This window comes from Carettochelys insculpta, chromosome 19 (assembly GCF_033958435.1).
Source record: "Carettochelys insculpta isolate YL-2023 chromosome 19, ASM3395843v1, whole genome shotgun sequence".
Lineage (NCBI taxonomy): Eukaryota > Metazoa > Chordata > Testudines > Carettochelyidae > Carettochelys > Carettochelys insculpta.
This window is the reverse complement of record NC_134155.1, coordinates 23,370,903-23,384,587: the sequence shown is the minus strand read 5'-3', so window position 1 is coordinate 23,384,587 and position 13,685 is coordinate 23,370,903. Positions and strand designations below refer to the sequence as shown.

Sequence of the window (13,685 nt, the reverse complement as noted above, 5' to 3'; positions counted from 1 at the left end):
TGAAGGCTCCGTGAGGGGCAGGGCTGGGAGGCGCCGGAACGGTCCCATAGGGAGTTCAGTTAGATTGGCATTCATTCTGGCCAATGAGAGGGAGTTGGCGCAAGGGGGCAGGGCCTCGGTGGCCTGAGGCGGATCCCGGGGCGTGACTGGAGCGTGAGCGGCGGCTTCGCGAGCCAATGGCGCGGGCGTGGGGCTCGCTGCGGCTTCGGGGCACACGGCGCTGAGCGGCAGGCGGCTGGCGGCGGGATGGAGCGAGGCGGCAGCTCTGTGAGGCAGGTGCCCAATCCGCTGCCCAAGGTGCTGGGCCGGCGCGGGGGCGGCAGCGGCCTGGAGGCGGAGCGCGAGGGCTTCGAGCGCGGCCAGGTACCGTGGGCGTGGCCGAAGGCGGGGGGGCGGGGAGGAGGGAGAGAGCGGGGCTGTGGGAGCGGGAGGAGGAGGGAGGGGGCTGCAGTGGGGTTGGAGAAGGGAGGACGGTGGGGGGGCTGCGGGGGGTGATGGTTGAGCCGTGGAAACTGGGGGCTGCAGGAGGGGGGACATGGGAGCAGGTATGGGGAGGGGAGGGAGTTGTGGGGGGGGTGATGGGGAGGTGTTGGGGCGGGGGGTGTAGTGAGAGGAGGGGAGGAGCTCTGGGAGCTGGTGGGGGGCACTGGGGGTGGAGAGGACGGGGGAGGTGCTAGGTTGATGGTGGTGAGATGAGGGATCAGGGCACTGGGGGGTGGGGACATTGTGGGGGATGGGAATGGTGGAGGGTGAAAGAGGTGTTGGGGCAGGGGGTGAGATGAGTATGGCTAGTGGAGGGTGGCAACATTGGAGGGTTGAGGAATAAAGGAGCTAGTGTGGGCCGGGGGTTAGATGAGGGAGGTACGGGAGTACCTGGTAGTGGGATGTGTAGGGGGCTGTGGAGGTGTCAGGGCATTAGGGGTGAAGGGGGGGGGGAGTAGGATGAGGGAAGGGTGTTGATCAGTGGGGAAAAGTGGGGGCTGATCATGGGAGGGTAGTTGGATGGGGGACTGGGGCTCAGGGCCATGCAATACCAAGATACTCATTTCCCCCAGAGTTAGGGGGATGAGATAGCAGTGGGCGGTGAAGATGCAGAAATGGCCAGTTTAGGAATCCAGCCCCAAATGCAGTACCAATCAGTCTATTCATCCATTTATCACCTGCCAGCTAAATGCCTTCTCTACCTGCAGCTGTGCTGAGATGGCACCATGCCTTTGCCTCAAAGAGCTTGATATAAATTAGACCACCAATAAAACAGGCAGATGAGGCACAGAGAGGGGAAGAAGTGGTGAGGCCCAGATTTTTAAAATATGGTTGTGACATAGTGGGTTGAATCATGCACCTTCTGATGTGTTAAAGTATGCACTGAGGTGGAGCAGAAGTTGAAACTGTAACTCAGATGTGAAAGGCACAAATTTGGCAGAAGAGATGATTTTGACAGATTGGCATGGGAGCAGCAACTGGAGTCCACAGTTGTCGCAGTGTGTCAGAGCGATGAGAAACAGTGGCCTCCTGGCCCTGGTTTCCCCTTAATTCTTCAAGCCTGGAGGCTAGGCTGACGGAAGCCAAAGAGATTTGCCCTTGGTCTGTTCTATATTGGACTAGTTCATTCAGGCAGATTGTATTAGTTGAAAGATTTTGGGTTCTCAGGAGCTGTATCCACAGGTGGATGTTTCAAAAGTTGTAGCTGAATGGACACGTCAGTGGGTGGGCACAATAATGGCAGCCAGTGTGCAAATACGTTTCTAAAGATTTTTGCAAAGATGAGTTGTAATGTCCTTTAAAAGAAGAGATTCCCATCTTGCAATTAACTCCAAACACATGTGTCTCAATGGTAATGCACACCAAAGCATCCTCTCACATTTCGCCAGTATCATTACGTTGGTTTCCAGACCAACTGCAGATAAGCATTAAGTGTTCCTTACTCTTCCAGGCTCCTAGTGCTCATATGATCACACAATGGCCTGTTTAATGGAATCAGTGATGCTGTTGGTTCTGAATCTTCCTCTTTGGTCTGATGCACTTAATATAATAAATCTTACTGCCTAATGAAACTTCCAAAATAAGTCTTACTTGTTTTAAAATGTCTTGTATCTTTAGATTTGTGCAATTCACTAATATTCTAAAACAGTGGTGTTGAATAGTAATTCAAGGATTGCCACACTTGTGGTTGTCGCCTTTCCATATTTGCCACACCCCCAGCTCTAAATAAATGCCCTCCTTCTCCCCCAGAGCCAGTCTTTGCCAGCCCCCGAACTCTAAATAAATGCCCTCTCCCAGGGCCAGGGTCCCCCAGATCCCCCCACCCTCCTGCTCTAAATAAATGCCCTCCCCAGAGCCAGGCACTCCCAGCCCCCACCTTTAAATAAATGCCCTACCCCAGAGCCAGGTACCACCAGCTTCCCCTGCCTGCTCCAACTGAATGCCAGCAAGTCACCAGAGCCGCTACAGGAGCTGGATTGGCGCCACATTGGCCGCCACCACACACTTGGCCCCCAAAGCGGTGGGGTGCATGTGTGGAGCGGGTGGAGGGCACTCCACATGTGGCTCTGAGGAGCCACATTTAAAGGCTGCAAGAGCCGCATGTAGCTCCAAAGCCTGGAATCACCACGCCACAGTGTCCTGTTCACAACATGTAGTGAATGGCAAACATACTGGACACCGCAGTTCTAAAAGAACACTTCACTTTAGTTGTCCATGGAGGAGAGGGGCCAGTGGCAGCATGGCCTCTGCTGCTTTTTTTTTTTTTCCTGCACAGTGTGCACTTTGTTTTGTTCTAGGGTCTTGTGTTAGCTTAAATAGCATTGCATCACCATGTAGGCAATTTCAGTATGCTAGCAGATGGTTATCATCTATGTTCCAATGCAAATTACAACTTCCCTGCCTATCCCTGTCACGAACAAGTACAATGCACAACCAGCGCAGAGTGGCATGTGGTCTTTGTAGCTGTAATGCCTCTTGGAATAGGCAGGATTTGGTTTTCAGTTTTGTTTTGTTCCCCGCCCCGCCCCCCATGGAAGAGAAAAGGAAGGAGACCTGGATGCTAACTGGGAAGGTGCTTTTAGCATAAGAGAGTGGCATACAGGAATGCGCAGACTTGGAAGCAGTGGATAGTGGCAGAAGGATGAGTTGGGAGAGATATGTGGCCAAACCAAAGTGGGGGAGATATAGTGGAAGAGAGCTGAATTAGGGGAAGAGCACAACAACTTAGGTCATGTAAGAACTTGGGGGAAGCTTCTACTATTATGGAGTTGTTTGCACCAGTGCAAACTGCTACCATTTTTATCTGGGAGTGTTTTACATCTACTTTGTATGCATTGATGTAAATGGCTGCACAAGGGGTAGGGCAACAGAGAATCTGGCCTTCTGTGGGGAATGAGACGTAAAGCCACATCAGAAATTTAGGAGAGGGATGGAGATTGTGCAGGCCAGGAATCAGGATGGGCAGTTAGAGTGGTGGAAGAGGATCTGGCCAACAGTATTATTTGTGGGGTTTGTGCCTATGAGCACACCAGATGGATAGACAGACCAAAGAGAGATCTCATGGAAGTAATGCACAATATTAATCAATGTGGTAGGCTGTGGTTTCCATGCACCAGCAGCCTAAGAGTTATCAAAGACTGACTGAAAACACTGTGGTGGGGAAGAGATCACAGAAAAGGCAGTAGTAGTTGCTGGCTACGTCTACACGTGCAGCCAACATCGAAATAGCTTATTTCGATGTTGCGACATCGAAATAGTCTATTTCGATGAATAACGTCTACACGTCCTCCAGGGCCGGCAACGTCGATGTTCAACTTCGACGTTGCTCAGCCCAACATCGAAATAGGCGCAGCGAGGGAACGTCTACACGTCAAAGTAGCACACATCGAAATAGGGATGCCAGGCACAGCTGCAGACAGGGTCACAGGGCGGACTCAACAGCAAGCCGCTCCCTTAAAGGGCCCCTCCCAGACACAGTTGCACTAAACAACACAAGATACACAGAGCTGACAACTGGTTGCAGACCCTGTGCCTGCAGCATAGATCCCCAGCTGCCGCAGAAGCAGCCAGAAGCCCTGGGCTAAGGGCTGCTGCCCACGGTGACCATAGAGCCCCGCAGGGGCTGGAGAGAGAGCATCTCTCAACCCCCCAGCTGATGGCCGCCATGGAGGACCCAGCAATTTCGACGTTGCGGGACGCGGATCGTCTACACGGTCCCTACTTCGACGTTGAATGTCGAAGTAGGGCGCTATTCCTATCTCCTCATGAGGTTAGCGACTTCGACGTCTCGCCGCCTAACGTCGAAGTTAACTTCGAAATAGCGCCCGACGCGTGTAGACGCGACGGGCGCTATTTCGAAGTTGGTGCCGCTACTTCAAAGTAGCGTGCACGTGTAGACGCAGCTGCTGAGGTGGAAACAACCAGAATACTCTGCTGGTAGAGATTCAGACTAAGGCTCAGTTCTGGATTTGTAAGAGAGAGACGTGTCTGAATTGGACATTTGGAATAAGGACTCTTGTTCTTGTGGTGGAAGCTACCTAGAAAAAATACTTGAAATCCTAAACTGGAAACTGGGACTAGCCTTGCAATCTAACAGATACTAAAGGGGATAAGTGTAATCGCCACGCAGGACCAGTATGTCCAGTGTGATCCAGAGTCTGTAGGTAACAGTAAAGCCTATTTATTTCAGATGTGAAGGCCTTTATTCAAACTAATAAAGAGCAGCAAGTTCTGAATGTAGTAAATGGTCTCAGTCTGCCTAGGCTAATGTGACCTTTGCATCAAATGTGTAGTACAGTAAACTCTCGAAATGTGCGATTTCGAGTTGTGCTTAACTCGTATTAATGAGAGATCAGTACAATTCAAAATCCGGCTCCCCCACTCCTGGCCCCAGATCAACCCCTGCCCCTGACCTACATGGGCCCAGTTCAAACCCCCCGTGGCCCTGCTCACACCCCCACCCCGTGCAGCTCCAGCTCAATACCCCTGGTGGCCCGGCTAGGGCTCATCCTCCCACCCACAGCTCCTGCTCAACCCTCCCCCAAACACGTGGCTCCTGTTCGCCCACCAGTGGCCCAGCTCCGGCTCAACTCCACCTCTGTTCCCCCCCCTCCAGCCCTAACCCACCCTCGGCTTGGCCCCCTGCCCCCCTCCCACGGCCCCAACCCACCACCAGGCTTAACCATCCCCAACTGCCCCCCTCCAACACTAGGACTTACTTTTCAAAAGGAGCTCCAGGTGCATGCTCCTGCTGCTTCCCCAGCAACAGAACTTGCATTCCACGGGGGGAACTTCTTCCCGAACTTACATGAAATTAAAATTGTATAAGAGTGCGTGGGAACACAACCCTCACATAACGCGAGGGGCTACTGTATAAGTATTCACTTGAGAGCCCCTTGCTCCCCCGCAGAAGATGAACTTTACTAGACTGATAACGGCACTATTGCTTGTATGTCAGCGCACATAGCAAAGGAGCAGAAGATGGTAAGTATTGCAGTCAACAACAAAAGACTATGAAAAGCTTGGAACATCTGTATCATCTGATTTTCATATTCTTGATGCTATTATAAGTTCTAAATGGGAGCAGACCATATGTGAACATCAAGGTCTCAAGCACAAGCTAGTAAGGTCCAGCAAACTATTTTCAGGGCCAAATTATTCAGCATTTCCTTTTAAATGAGTACTTATCGGCACCCAGCAAGATGTTGCCTCATTTCTTGCTCTTTGGTACCTGGAAATCTCAGGGCACTGTGGTGAAGACTTTCAGTCCGTTACAGGATGTTTTTTTTTCCTCAAACACTCGTGGTTCAAAACTTTTTTGATCTGTGTCCATACTTTGCATAGAACCTCTTATGCGTTTATTTGAAACAGTGAGTTTTCTTTCATTGAAAAGATTCATCTGATTCCCAAGATCTTTATAAAATCAAGGTTTACCTGTATTTCTATATCTCCAGCTCTCTCCAGTGTACCTCAGTATCTTTCTGGTTTTCTGGGAAAGGAAATGTCCTATGCCAGAGGAGTATTCCAAGTGGAAAAGGCATGTCAAAATGGTTGTTCAGTTGTGTTCGAGAACTGACTTCTATTTTTTTTTTTAATCACCCATGCTATGTGGAATGAGATCAGTGGTGGGATACTCTGAATGTGATGAGAATGTTTCTTTAGTCTTTAGATGCAACATGAAGATCCTGATTTTAATAATTTTTCCTCTGACAAAGCTAATCTGTTCTATTGGGTAAGATAGGAATGAAAGTCACATTGGAACAAGGGCGGCTTTTGTTCCCTAGCCTTGGTTGGTGACTTACTCAGGTTGCTTTGTGAACCAAATATTATTGTTTTTACACTGCTCCAGTGTGTATGTGTGAGCTCTTGATGGACTTGCTGCTGAATGCAAAAGAGCTCTGCTAGAACTGCTGAGGCTGCATCTACACTATGAGACAAATTTAAATTTAAGGCAGTTAGCTCGATATTGCCGCATGACTGTCCTCACTGTAAATACCATTCGCTTGATTTTTGGGAACACTAGTATCGAGATCATAGTTTTGCAATTACCTGATGGGTATAACATCAAGCTCAAATTCAGAAGTTCAGTTAAAGGCCAGCGTGGAAGTGCCATGTCTTAACATCAAATTTATTAGCTTCCACAAGTGTCCCATATTTATCCCACAAAGCTGTTCACTGACCTGGCCCTCAGCTACTAGCGGGGAGCCAGGAAATTGACCAGGGCTGCTGCACCTGGCTCCTGGTTCAGAATGTGGGGCTCAGGGAACTGTGGGATAGGTTCCCACAATGCACTGCTGCAACAGTTGATGTTTGGTGATTTCACTGTGGAAGCAGTATGTTCAATTTGTTGGGAGCCTGTGGGAAGTGAGGATACTCCAAATCAAATTCTAAAAAGGTATTATAAAATTGATTTTAATGAATTTGAACTTATCTGGTAGTGTAGACATAGCCTGAGATTAGACTGCTCTGTGTTTCTTTAACGATCAACACAAGTGGTTTTTAATGGACAAGATGATCTGTAAAGATATTGAGATCATATATATCCTGCTGTCTTACAGATACAAAACCAGATAGGAGTTTATAATTGCATGTGGATGTGAAGGCTTTTAAAATGATTGCCTAGTTTAACATCTGCATTTCACTTGTTTGGATCTGTTAGTGCTTGTTGCAGCAGCCAAAATGGAACAAATTTTAAGAGCTGAGCAACAGCATTGGTGGAGGGGGTGGGGTGGGGGGAACAACAATAGAAGTAATGAATCATGACACATATTGATAGAAATGTTGTTACTTGTGTTTCCCATAACATTTAATTCAGTGTGACATCTGTATCCTCTGGAAATGTGTTTTTTTTTCTTTTTTTCTCTACAGTAGTGACTGTTTTGGATAGGCCTTTAAAATGCTTGTGAGGGCAAAAGCTCTGGAGGTGAGGTTTGAAACTAAAGGTCTGGAATTTCCTTGGATAGATTAAACATAGTACTGCAACCTAATCCACTTTGATTTCCTGTCTCTTCCATTGCATTTGCCCTCCAGGATTCTGTTGTGATGCTGGGACAGAGAAGTGATTCATGCTCTGTAGTAACTTGAATATTTGCCTCCTTTGGCATAGACAAGAAGTTCAGCTGTTGGATATGCCACTTCTTTTTTTAAAAGAGTGAGATTGGAGAAGAGGGTGTATGAAAGGTAAGGCCTGGTTTACACTATAGAGTAGGGTCAATGTTGGCCACATTACATCGACTTCCTAAGCAGTCAGTCTACAACACCAAGCCTCTTCCATTGATATTAATGGCTTTTAAAGTTGATGTTTGTACTACAGCAATACAAGAGGAGTAACGCTAAATTAGATCTTGTAAGGTTGATTCAGGGTCAGTGCAGGTCTAGCGCTGTTAAAGTTGTTATTGGACTCCAGGAGGTGTCCCACAGTGCCCTGATGTGACTGCTCTGGTGAGCACTTTCAGCTGTGCTGCTCCACCAGGTACACAGGGAGAGCCCCAGGAAAGTTTGAATTTTACTTCCTGTCTGTCCAGCACGGCAAGCAGACCAGCCAGCACTTCTGACCAGCACACCTAATCATTAATACCCAGGGGTGCAAATGAACTTCAGCATGGAGTGTCCCAGAGAGCGTGGATCTGATTGTGGAGTGGGGGCAAGAATCGGTTCAGGCAGAACCCCAAAACAAACACAGAAATGCTGATATTGTGCAAAAATCACACCAGGCCTGTCAGAAAAGGGGTACAGCAGAGAGATCCATCAGTGCCGTGTAAAAATAAGGGAACTAAGGCAAGCCTACCAGTAGACAGAGCAGGCAAATGGTCGCTCCGGGTCAGAGCCTCCAACATGCTGCTTCTATGAGCAGCTGTGTGGAATTCTAAGGCGGGACCCCACCACTGTCTCAAAGTTGTCAGTGGATAACTCCCAGCTGACTCTTCCTGCATGCATGGGCAATGATGAAGATGACATTGTGATAGATGAGGACGAGGAGGAGGGTGGAGCAGGAAGAGGAAAGTGCTCATCAGGGAAGGGTAGAAGCTGATCTCACCACCAGTGAGGATCTTTTCTTACCTTGGAGCAAGTCCCCTCCTAGGACATATTGCTGTTGAACCCTGATGGCTAGGAGGGCACTTCTGGTGAGTTCACATTGTCGGTAAATTCAATCATGTTGGGTATCTCTGATCTGGCTTGAGGGGTACATTGGTGGGCACTCTGCCTCCACAGCAGATGCTTCATGGAAAAATGTGTTCATGTGTCTGGGAATGGAAGGGGAATCCTCCCTGCTCATCTCCTTAAAGCTCTTGGAGAAGTACTTTTTAATCATTCTCGCAAGGTTTCTGGGGAGGCCTGCCTTATTCCGACTCCCCCCGTGGGACACCTTCCCACGCAAGCCAGCAATAAATAATCTGGCATCATTGCAGCACAAAGTATAGCGGCATACGTCCCTGATTCCTGCTCAGTTTCAGTCAGCATCTGCTCCCTGTCATGCTGCCTGTTTCATATCAGATTTGTGTTTCACATCGCAACCTAGATGAAAAAGGGGAAGCTGCATGAAGGGATTATCCAGCAGAAAGGTGACCCTTCCCTGTCCCTCTTGCAGCAGTGCCCTGTATGTGATCCTTAGAGAACAGAGTATCAGAGGCGTAGCCGATTTAATCTGTATTTTCAAAAACAAGACGTAGTCCTGTGGCAACTTGTAGACTAACAGATATTTTGGAGCATAAACTTTTGTGGGCAAAGACCCGCTTTCTCAGATGCTTATGCTCCAAAATATCCATTAGTCTATAAGGTGCCACAGGACTTCTGTTGTTTTTTAGAGAACAGAGTAAGAGTGCAATTAGCCAAAACTAGAGTGAGAACTTTTGTTTGTGCTGAGGGAGCCTACTTTGTCACTATAAGAGTCGAAGTGCTCTGAATGTCAATCTAAGTTGCACTGGATATGGGAACGTTGAGACCTGGGCTGTATCCTTGGGAAGCTCTTAGAAAAGCAGGAGATTATACTATGGATGTGCTGTTAATTTTTTCCTTTTTGTTCTATATTCTGTTCTCTTCATGTTCTCATACCACTCCTATCAGGATAGTGTTTGAGTACCTTCTAGTGGTGCAAAACTAATATTCACTACATGTGGTCTCTTGCTGAGTGTGAAAGTGTCCCATTGCCAGTGCTTGGTTAAGGCTAAGAAATGGTGTATAGTAACTGTGCATTTTGGTTTGGGGATATCATCTTAGGGTGTGTCTACACAGCAAAGTTATTTTGGAATAACGGCCGCTATTCCAAAATAACTGTGTGTGTGTCTACACAGCAAAACTGCCATTTCGAATTCTGTAAACCTCATTCTACAAGGAATAGCTCCTATTCCAAAACAGAAACTTTAGAATGGGGCTGCATAGGTGGAGATCAGGGTCTTGAAATAAACTATTTTGGAATATTTTATTCTGAAATAATGCTGCTGTGTAGATGTATTATTTTGGATTAGAGCAGGCTCTAATCCAAAAATAGACTCTATTGTGTGTGGGCACATTGTTTTGGAAGAACTTTTGCTTATTTCGGGTCTTCCCTGTAGTGTGGACACAATATTCCAGAATAGTTTATTTTGGAATAATAACTCCGGAATAAGCTATTGTGGAATAACTCTGTAGTGCAGACATACCATTAGAGTGCCAATGACCCCATGGCTTTTTGTTTGCTTTTTATGGAGGGACTGATACCCTTCTGCTTATCTGTGGAGTAGAATCGCTGGCTTGCTTCACTTAGTTGCTTGATAGTCCTAGGATGGGGTCTACATTTCATTGCTACTGGTGTGTCTGGGTGTGGTTTAGTCTGGTGATGGGGAAGTGGAAGCCAGGTGTCCCTTTTCCTATCTCCTGAACCCTCCAGTCTTTGCTGATTCTTTTTTAAGCAAAAGGCGGCAAAGACTGAAGGAGTGGGAAGCATAAGAGCTTAGTTCTGTTTTAAGTCTGTTGATCACTTACATACCTGGTAACACAACTAATGAACAGAAGGAGCATAATTACTAATTGACTAGATCAGATATCTGGACAGCTTTGCCCATTCCAAGCTGTGAATTCTCTTTTAGAGACCCAGAGGTTTTCCTGTACCAGGTAGGGATGTTAATGGCAAACTGATAAGCCTCATCGTAAATGGATGAGGCTTACAAGTTATGGTTAACTGGTAGGAGCTGGAGGAGGGACTCCACCCACCCTTGGCTGAAGTAGCTCCCCACCACAGACAGAGGCTGCTTCAACTGGGCTGGAGCATCTCTGTCCATGTTATGTCAGGGACCAGTTGTGCTATCTGGCTGGAGCATCCCTGTCTGCAGCACGTGGGGGACTGGGGTTGTTCTGGCTGTGCTGGACTGCTCCCCTACCCATGGCAACACTGCAGGCAGGATAGCTGAAGTTAAGCCAGAGCAGCCTGGATCCCCAGTGTGCCGTAGGCAGTGGCACTTCAGTCCAACTGGAGACACATTGGTCTCTGGCATGCTGCAGTTAACCAAGTAAACAGGATTTTACATCCCTCCTACCAGGAGCAAATCTGTGTGAGTCTGCAGCAGAGAAACCTCTTCCTGTTGATCTGCAGCTCAGAAGATATGGGCCTTTGGAGTCTGGAGAGGGAGGTGGTTTGGATCAGGCTCTTTGTGGAAATAATTTGCTTTCAAATGGATGGTTTCACACTTGGTGTCACTGGAGCAGTGATTTTTGAACCTTTTTTCATTTACAGATTCCTGAAAAATGTAAAATGGATGTATGGATTCCTTTGGAAATCTCAGACACAATCTGTGAACCCTCACCCCCACCCTGAGCGTCCACAGATCACAGGTTGAAAACCACTGCACTAGAGCTCACCATTCAGCTAGAAAGGGATGCTATCTTCAGTGGCCACTTTAGTAGGACTTTGCAATTTGCCCTGGTTAGATGGTGCTGGCAGAAGAGGAAGTTGACTTGTAAGGAGAACATGTTATGAACGTGTGGAGGGGATCTTGTAGAGGCTTTCCAGGAAGAATCTAGAGGAGGAATTTTGTCTGAAACTCTAGGAAGAAAATAGGTATGCTTAAAAATGGGCCCCCTCCTAATCTCACATCTGGGCTCCTTCCAATGCTTCTCTCTACAAAGTCATTAACTCAGGACACTCTAGCAGGATATGATTGTGTCTTAAGACTGACTTTCCATGTCTGATCAGCCTCTCTCCACGCATCAATCTTAAATCTCTGCACAGGCAAGATTCAGTCCCAGCAGCTTTCTTTGTCACCTTCGGCCACACCCATATCTCTGCCTTCATTCATGCTGCCCTCAGATGTTTCAAACACATTTGGCTTAATAGCCACTTGTAGCATTCAATTACAGAAACCAAAATGGAATCTTAAACTGTAAGAATTAATACAACTCAAGGCTTTCTGCCGAAAGCATACTGAGCACACCTGGAGTCGTTTAATTTTAAGTCTAAGCCTCTTGTTCCCCAGCCCGGCTGCCAAGCTTTAAGTGCAGTGGCGGCTGCAGAAGTTTCCATTTCACAGATATGTAAAACCAGTCTTGAATGTTCCTCTTTCCTAGCGAGTGTTCAGTTTCAGAGATCCGTCTTCTTCCACACTTGCTAACTGAGCTAGGGGAGAGAGGCAGAATTTTTTCTGTTGTGTAGTGGGATTGGCACAGTGTACAAAACTCAAATAGAAATGCTGTCTTCACTCCAAAAGATCACATTATGCCATCCTTACTCTCACTACATAGTGCATAGTAACGGAGAGAAAGCCGTGCTAATCTATATACTATCAAAACAAAAAAAGCAGTCAAGGAGCACTTTAAAGACTAACAAAATAGTTTATTAGGTGAGCTTTCATGGGACAGACCCACTTCTTCAGACCATAGCCAGACCAGAACAGACTCAATATTTAAGGCATAGAGAACCAAAAATAGTAATCCAGTTTAAGCCAACTATACAAATGAGCCCCCATAATGACCCAGAAAATTCCCATCCTGGTTCAAACCACATGTTAATGTGTCGAATTTTGCCCATTAATGACTGGAACAGTGGGTAGTAGATGGGAGTCAGGGGGAGGATGTGCCCCAAAACCATTAACATTCTGTATGTGTGTCTCACTGATGCGTCAATTCTAAACTGGTATTGGTGTGAGGCAGTTAGTAGTCTTTATTAAGAGAAATTTTGTGCTTAAAAAGCTGATTTGGAATCTTCCAGTTTCAAGGAACATGGGAACTTGAAAATTACCCAGATAAAAAGATTTGAAAGTAGTTTCAGGTACCATTCCTGCCTTCTCAGTCCTCCTGCCACCACGTCCAGTTTTTCCGTCTAATTTCCCCATATTTTTAAAATGATTTTTTTTCCTTTGGTGCTGTGCAAAAGACAGTCAAACAGGAAAAACAGACTGACTACACTGGAGAAACTGTGGCTTCCATGACCAGCATCTGATGAAGTGAGTCTGTGCTCACGAAAGGTCATGCTCAAAATTTTTCTGTTAGTCTGTAAGGTGCCACAGGACCCTTGGTTGCTGTTAGAGAAACTGTGAAACTGACGAGACAAAAGTGAGGTCAACTGAACAAAAAGACTCTTTGATGTTTTAAAGTATTAGTAATCTGAGGTCTTACTTGTAACCACAGAAAGTAAAATTTTATGAAATGGAAATCATTATTTTTATTTTTTTGTAAGCTGATGGTGTGACTCTAGTTTCTTTAGTAAATCACAACTTGAAAGCAGCTCACTGCAAAGCACAGTAGCCAGGGTAGAGGGTACATGTCTTTGCAGCCAAAAGCAATAGTCTTTAATGTAAGGAGGAGATTGCTCTCTTTTACCCTTACCCCTCTTCTTTCTCATCTCACATACATAATGGGCCAAACTGTTTTCCAGCTTGGCTCTTGAGCAGCCCTATTAATTGTATTGGGCTTATATGGAAGAGATACATTGGCACAAAATGGGCCCAGTGACAGGCTTAATTGGAAATACTGGCTTACTGCTAATGGAACACTTCAAAAATCTGTTCTTTTCTCAGTGGTTCTGATGCTCTAGTCATCCATCAGCTTTGCTAAGAACATCAACTGGTACACAGGAAATCAAGGCTCCTTTTAAAGTGCCAGAGTGTTACTATATATAGCCTTTGCCAGCAGTTATTTTAAGAATCATGTTGACACTTGCAGAGAACAGGGGAAAAATAGCTCTTGTCTGTGGAAAATGACAAATTAAGCCAGATGAACCAATCATAAGGGAG

The 13,685-nt window shown here is 46.6% G+C and overlaps 1 protein-coding gene across 1 annotated transcript in view; it reads left to right on the top strand.

Annotated features, from left to right (window-relative positions):
- Nucleotides 1-201: 201 nt before the first annotated feature.
- HIP1 (huntingtin interacting protein 1) overlaps nt 202-13,685 on the top strand; it is a 135,522-nt gene continuing 122,038 nt past the window's right edge. The window contains exon 1 of the mRNA XM_075013446.1: nt 202-363. Within this exon, the coding sequence (XP_074869547.1) occupies nt 247-363 (117 nt within the window). The 5' untranslated portion in view covers nt 202-246. The remainder of the gene's footprint in view (nt 364-13,685) is intronic.